The 7,646-nt window shown below is 39.7% G+C and overlaps 1 protein-coding gene across 3 annotated transcripts in view; it reads left to right on the forward strand.

Annotated features, from left to right (window-relative positions):
* HMGA2 (high mobility group AT-hook 2) overlaps positions 1 to 7,646 on the forward strand; it is a 135,452-nt gene that overhangs the window by 58,674 nt on the left and 69,132 nt on the right. Inside the window, exon 4 of one of the 3 annotated variants that reach the window (XM_023520611.1) lies at positions 5,621 to 5,683. The exons of the other annotated variants lie outside the window; for them this stretch is intronic. Within the exon in view, the coding sequence (XP_023376379.1) occupies positions 5,621 to 5,668 (48 nt within the window). The 3' untranslated portion in view covers positions 5,669 to 5,683. Of the gene's footprint in view, positions 1 to 5,620; positions 5,684 to 7,646 lie in introns of those variants that run through there. 3 annotated transcript variants of the gene reach the window in all.

A 7,646-nucleotide genomic window follows, 5' to 3' on the forward strand; every position in this document is an offset into this window, starting at 1 on the left:
AGCAGCTGAGTGTGGAAACAAAGGAGCCCGTCCGTCCGCAGCCACAGCTTCAGCCGCAGCCGCAGCTGCAGCAGCAGCAGCAGCAGCAGCCACAGCAGCAGGGGGCCCTGGAGCAGCAGGCCAGGGGACCTTCCAGAGTGGCTGCATCCTCTCAAAGATGGGACATTGAGGCCCAGAGAGGATGTGCATACCTGAGCAGTGGCCTGAGGGCCCGTGCACGCTGCTTTTGATTTTGTCGCTCCACTGCTAATGATGTAACCCTGGACAGCTTACTCTCCCCAGCCTCAGTTATCTCATCTGCAAAATGGGGATGAGAATAATACATTACTCCCTCCTTCTAAGGATTTGTTGTGAGAATTAAATGAGAAAGTGTACACAAAGCACTTGCATGATGCCTGGCACTTAGGAAGCCCTCAGTAAACACAAGGACTTGAGATGCAAGCGGAGCAGGAAAGATAGGGAGTTGTTCATAAACACCAGCTCTGTCAGCAAAATGTTTTTTTTTTTTTAAACAGGGTTGCTTTTCACGAGGCGGAGTAAGTGCACTAGAATTAAGATCTGGTTGATTATATGATTTTGTTTAGTTTTGATGTTATTGTAATGTTTAATCAAATGGCAGACACTCCTCCCCCTTCCAGGAAGAGCCCAGCTTGAATAACGAGGAAGCGGGTTATGTGAGCCATGGAATCGTTGCCCTTCAGACTTCCTGCATCTATGTTTATCCCCTTTGTGAAAGCGCATTTGAACCTTCCTGACCTGGAGTTTAAAATGGCCAACTTCGAAGTTATATTCTGATGGAAAACACTTCCTAAAAGGTTGAATGATTGTTGTAGGGATAAAAGAAGAGAGGAGGTGGTGAATTATGCCGCATTTGGGGAAAACACTAATGACACGGTTTTTCGCCCTTTTTCGCCCTTCGGCCCAGGTATATGGAAGAGATAAGGAGCCAGCTTATGATAACACTTTTTCCAAAAGTGCTTTTACATCCAGTTCTGACACTAACTGGTCGTGAATCACTTAATAAAGATAATGATACAATAACACTGACCATTTATTGAGACCTTACTGGATGTCAGGTATTGTGCAAAATACTCTAATATTTGTTAGTTCGCTTAATTTCCACAAAACCCCATGAAATAGTTTCCCCCTTTTGTGGAAGTGAGGCTGAGAGGTTAGATAACTTGCCCAAGGCCACTTGGCTGAGTGCTCCCAGGCTTTTAGTCATTGTGCCATGTTCTGCTTCCCTTGTAATGTTAGCCCTAGCCTGAGCTGTTTTGTCGCTTGTAAATTAAAGGCTGGACAACACTATTGCCAAGGCTACTTCTTCCAAAATTCTAAATATTTCCAAAAAGAGACGCAGTTTAAAATAAGCAATCTTGCTTTCCAAATAAATGCTACTCTATTGAAATCAAGGAACCAGGCATCTTTGTCATATGTATGTATTATTTTAAGTTAGAGAATTCAAGAAGAGATTAAAAACTGGGAAAAATAATTTCATATGATATTTTGATATATATGCATGTTCCGTGGCCCTTGGTAAAAATGAACATATTTACCAAACTGTGGCTGCCCGGTTGATAACGACTAATCAATATTAATGCACAAGCATGTCTCCTTTTTCTGTCAAGGGCAAAATTTAAACTTTATTTGTGCTGGCCTTTATTTCTAAGGAAGGGTTGTAAATTTGTGCATATAATTTGCATCCTCAAGGTAAGCGGTCCGAATACCTCAACATTATTATTTTACTGGGTGAAATTTCTCTATCAAAATTTTCATGTCCTAACGGAATTATGCTTCTAAATTCTCAATATTTATTAGTATCTTTGAAGTTTTGTTAGTTCACCTCATCTGGATTAATATGTGCTAATAAACACTGCCTGTGTGACCTTGGATGTGTTTCCTAATCCCTCTGGGACTTAACTGCCTCAGCTACAGAAGGGGGATGGGAGTAGAATAATCACATTATTATAATAGGTTGTTGAGGACATTAAATGGGTTAATTATGTAAAATGCTTCAAATTGTGCCTGGCACCTAGTAAGTGCTATCAAAGTGTTAAATAATATTACTAATCACTTACAATTTCCAAACTTGGATTATGCTCAGAAAGTTTTAAATCATAACAAGCCTTCCGAATGATTCTATTTTAAATTATTACTCAGCATTATGAAGTTTGCTGTTTTCATTTCTCTCTGTTGTCTGTAAATTACACTTGCATAGGAAGTCTTTTTTTTTTTTAATAACTTTTTATATTCTTCCACTTTATCTTCTCTCTGGCATTACAGTAAGCGGTGACTTACAGTTTGTATTTCTTTAGAATTTTATCCAGAGAAACTCTTGATTTTAAGCTGTGGCATATAATGGGTCAAATTACACTCACCGAATTGATTAACTCTGAACTGCAGATTGTTTTAGGTAGAATTTGTCCTCAAGTTTTTCCTTAGTGTCTGAGTTTCAGAGAAACATGTTCCCAGTCCCAGTCATGGTAAGTGACATCACGAGATACATATTTCTCAGATACAAAAGTTTGTTATGTTCTTTTGGCCAGAAGAGACTCCTCTTCCTGGGAAACGTAGCCACAGAATGCTGCGTTTGAGTTTTATTAATATCCTTGCAGATTGAAAACAAAATGTTTTCCCTCCCCGTTTTTGTTCTTTTCCATTTGGCAAACCCGATAAGTTACCACATGAGCCAATTGTGTGTTTCATTCGCTTATTTTCTTGTGCACTAGCAGCCCTGGTGATGTCATCTACAATGTGTGCAGTCCCCGGGAATAAATAACATGCTGGAAAATAGTTTGTTTTGAGGCAACAGGATCATTTATGCATCTTACGGTACAGCGCACTCTAAATATCTCAAATCAATTTTTTTAAAAAAATAATTTCAAGGCAGGCGACCTCTCCCTTATATCTTGGCTCAAATGATAATAATAATCACAACAATGATATAAAAATGTTTTTTAGATCTAATGACTGTGACTTGAGTCACATTTTCAAAATTATTTTAAAATTTGATTTGATGATATCAAATATCTATGCTATAAAAATGTCTTTTCTTGAAAAAAAAAAAAGCAAATTACTAGGTTAAAAGATCAGCCTTATTAAATTTGGCTTACATTTATATTTTTGTTGTTCTCTTGTCACCATTCTTCAAAAATGTTCATTGACTAAAAAGAGTACATGGTTTTAAAGGGTTAGGATGCTGAGTGGAATTTAAAGTGGACTGTTCTCAAAATACTTTCAAGCCGACAGTTCCCTTAAGGTTAAAGATTCTCTAGCGCCCTTAGTCCTGCTGCCTCTTCCTGGCAAGAGGCTTCTTTCGACCCATCATTCTTGCAGGGACCTCCTGAGAAGGACATCGGATTGAAAGACAACACAGAGGTGTTCCGAGAAGGAGCCACGAACCCAACCAGGGCATACCACTGAATTCAAGAGAAATTTCTGACAAAGCTTTTCGGTTTGCCAGCCGAGAGCCAACTGGCAGTGGTTACTTTCACTCTTTGCCTTATCTTCAACACACTTTTGCTATTTGAAGGCACAGTCCATCGAATTCCTCACTTACCATTTTATTCATTGCCTTCCTCCACCATTCTCTGATAAGCAAGCAAGACTCTCTTGAAGTATAGATTGGATTATGAAGTTTTTGGAATTTTTAATGACTTTGAGCTCATTTAGAAAGTAATGCATGTTCCTCGTGGCCCAGAATTGTACAAGGCCAATTACCTCACTCTATTTATTTGGCAATTTAAGTGATGTCTTTTCTATAAAGAGCTCATTACACAAATGGCTCCCTATGCAATCAGTGTTATTTTAGTGGGAATTTCAAAGACGAAAGTTTGATGACTTGCTCTAAGATCAGTTTGATGAAGGCAATGAAAATCTTAACTTGACTCTTTTTTCTGAAGTGGGCATTTCAGTGAATTACCAAATGGAAGAGTATTAAACAATTTTATATTAGAATCTGTGAAATTCTAAAAAATTTAGAGAGTGATAGATCTTAACTTTTGTCACAAAAATAATTAAACAGTAAAGATTCTTTGGAGTTTGATCACTAAGACCCTATAAGAAGATACTTGTAGTTAACATGGCTTGCCATAGATCAGCTTTTTTTTTAAAACAACAACAACAACAACAACAACAACAACAACTTCTCAGTTTATTATTCCAGTTGCGTTCTCTTGCCTCTTACACCAAAGCATTATGTTTCTTTTGGATCACTTGTTAGGTTTTAAAGTTTCCTCTTGCTCCCCCTCACTTACACAAACACACAATACGCCCCCCACATGCACCGCCCCCACACACGCACCTTCGCAATGTGGTTCTCCTGAGGTCCTCGATGCCCTTTTCCGTAGCAGTTTAAGGGCATAAGATGCAGTTTGTGAGCTAGGGAGGCACAGATAGATATTTTCTTAAAAAAGGAACTTTTGAATAAAACTTCGTGCACACCATTGATTCATGGATTCATTCACCACTATGTATAGAATGCCTATAGTGTGTGAGGCATTTTGACCAGATTATCTCTAGTAACTCTTTTCACAAAGGTGGCTCAGGGACCCAGAGACTATCACTCGTTTTTAGAGATGCTTGTCGGACTTCAGAGCCTGTGCTCTTTCTACCAGTAGTGAGCTGCCTTCCATGTACATGCTAGCAAGGACTACAAGCTTGATATCTTATTTTACCATACTTTTGAATTTTATTGTCACCTTGCTCCAACCTACACCAAAATATCCAAAGTATTAAACATTTCTTAAATATTAATTGTTCTCATTTTAATCTCTCAAACTGTTGTATTATTCTAGTCACATAAACTCTAGTATCCACCTAGGTATTTAAGACTTATTTCATTTGGATTTTGGAAAGACTTATTGTAATTAACATAGAATCACAATAGGTTTTTTTTTTTCCCCCTTTAAGTTTCAAGACAGAGGGCTTCCCCCTGCCCCTGCAAATCGTGAGCTGCTAGTGTTATCTGGCATTTGTTCCTATTCTTTTCCAAAATATAATCTGAGCATTGAGTGGAGGATGCTCAAATGCCCCGTAGACGTCCAGACAATCTGTTATAGTAAATATATAGTAAATAACTGTACATACACACAGATGAAAACAGGTGAGTAGAGAGTTTCCGTTACAAGAATGCTAATTGAAAACCCAGTATACAAGGCCAATCAAGACTAGGATAGAATGTTCTAGCTTTGCAAAATAGTTATCGAATAGGAGTATAACTTTAAAGAGGTAGGTGAGTAGCTGTTGACAAATCTTAGTCGGGACGTTGTTTAGGTCATGGGAAAGTTCATATCGGGGTCGTTGTGAGAGATCTCATTTCTTTCTCATAGTCACTCAGTGAGGTAGTACTATTATCATCTTCATTTTATTGATGAAGAAAGCAAGGTACAGATTGGTAAACTAATCTGCTGGAGAATTCAACAGCTAATAAGTGATAGAGTGAGGCAGTGCAGGCTGGCTTCAGAGACACTGTATGTGACTACCTATCTCTTTTGACAGCCTAGCCCCACTTACATGGCAGGTCACTCTGAAAACTTCTTCTGCCTTCTTCATTAAAGAAAAGCCAAGCTGTCCTTCTGCTAATTCTTAACCACTTTTATTTTTTCCACAATTGTTACAGATAATGGAGCTATACGGCAACAACATCACCAGCTCACAGAGTACTTAAGTAGCAAAGAATCTTCAGATTCCTCTGGGCTAACTTTATCAGCAAAAACTCTTAAGGTGAGAGTTGCCCAAATCTTGAAAAGTATTCCACTACAAAGGTTAGTTGTTACCAAGTACAGGCCACTACTTAAGTACACGTAGCATTAAAAACATTGTATTATCCCACTATATTCAAGTTTGATAGAGCAGAGACCATATTTTATGCATTTTTCTATGTCCAGCCCTTAGAACAGTGCCTGGGACATAATAGCTGCACAATTCGTGTTTGTTAAGTGAATGATGGACTGAATGAATAAAATAATAGGCCTTGGTTTTGAGTCCTTTCAAAGTCCCACTTAATCTTTCATTAACAGATTCTTGTGATTTGATCAATGTAAAGAAAAATGAGACCATCACCTTGTGTTGTTCTAAACACTATATTTCTATAATGCTGCTCAGGATGTAAACCTTTTCCCTTTTCGGCAGCCATGTCACACTCCTGACTCGAGCTAATTATATGTGCCATGAAATTCTGCCGCCCGCCTGCCCGCCCCTACTCTGCTTTCAGGTAGATCAGAAGTCCTTCCTTTATCTCCTCTCCCATATCTTCCCCTCCTTCCCAGCCCTTGGAACCAGTTGTCTTTTTCCTGTGAAGCGTAGAAATCTAACCCTTCCCACACTGTTTTTGATTCCAAACCCTTATACCTAGCAGGCCATTTACAAGATTGAGATTCAATAAGCATGGTAACTCCAGGGACTTTCCTGGTTCCATGATCCATTTCTGCCTCTTGGGGGCCAGACAATGCTAGGCTTACGGGAGACTCAGCCAGAAAACTGGCAAGTCGATTAATCTGTAGTTAACCACAGCAATAAATGAACACAAAGGAAATGCAGATGTAAGTAGGGGATAAATTTTGAGTGGTTCCATCAGTAGTGATTCATGATGTTAAACTACAATAATGTTATCCTCCATACACTCTCCCTGTTCCCTTTCTGACCCTGGAGCAGCATTTGGGGATGGCTGTTAGGCTTGGGGTGGCTTCTGTGGTTATGATTGTGAAAGATGGGTCCTAAGGATGTTAATCTGGCTGACAAACATTTTAATAAATATGTACAGTTGAAAGTGGCGTTATGTGCATTTAGGGGACAGTGGTAGTTAAAAGAGTGACTAAAATATTAAGGAGCTCAAGAGAGCAGAAGAGCAGTTTCTGGCTTCTCCAAGTTTGAGCTGTAGAATCAGCTGTAGCAGGGTAAAGAGCAGGGAAGTGACAGGGACACTAAGTTATGTTCCAGCCTAAGCTCAGCTGTCTTTTGCTATGTAATACAGTGAGCCACTTCTCTAATACCTGTGGGTGTCAGTTTCCTCACCCATAATATCAGTGATCATTTCTCAGGAGTATTACACCAGAGCATGATTTTTTTAAAAAAATTTTTATGAGCGTTTATTGGAGCCAAGCTGATGACATGCTGGAAAGCAAGCTCTCAAATGGTCCCGAGAGCGTGAATTTAAAGAGCCTTTTCCCCATGCCTGGCACAGAGGCTACACTCCAAAAATGTCTGTCCTTTTTTTGTGTGTCTCATCCTTTCTCTCTAGCTCCTTTGCTTCATCTCTCAGCTGACTTTTGCCCACTCGGTCAATTTGGCAATTACGGTTTTACGAGAATGGGCCTCCTTGTCTCTGCGCTGGTAAATGGGGAGCGGAGTACTCTGCCTCTCCACCGACACTCACTCACGCTGATGGTCTTGGCTGGGGGACAGAGGCTGCTGGCAGAAGGCTGAGAGGGAATGCACCGTGGTAGCAGCATGAAAGAATTTGGCAAGGAGGTGCTCGCCACATGATTGTGATTCATACTGTAGTCTCGAAATGTGGCAGGAGGGCTAGGAAAGGCTTTTAATGCCAGCACACAGAGAGCAGAGACACTCATTTTCAAACATCACATTCTTTTTATAGTACAGGCATGCCTCATAGGGAAAATATTGAACTTGGCCTGCCAGCACCA

This window comes from Pteropus vampyrus, unplaced genomic scaffold (genome assembly GCF_000151845.1).
Source record: "Pteropus vampyrus isolate Shadow unplaced genomic scaffold, Pvam_2.0 Scaffold9, whole genome shotgun sequence".
NCBI lineage: Eukaryota > Metazoa > Chordata > Mammalia > Chiroptera > Pteropodidae > Pteropus > Pteropus vampyrus.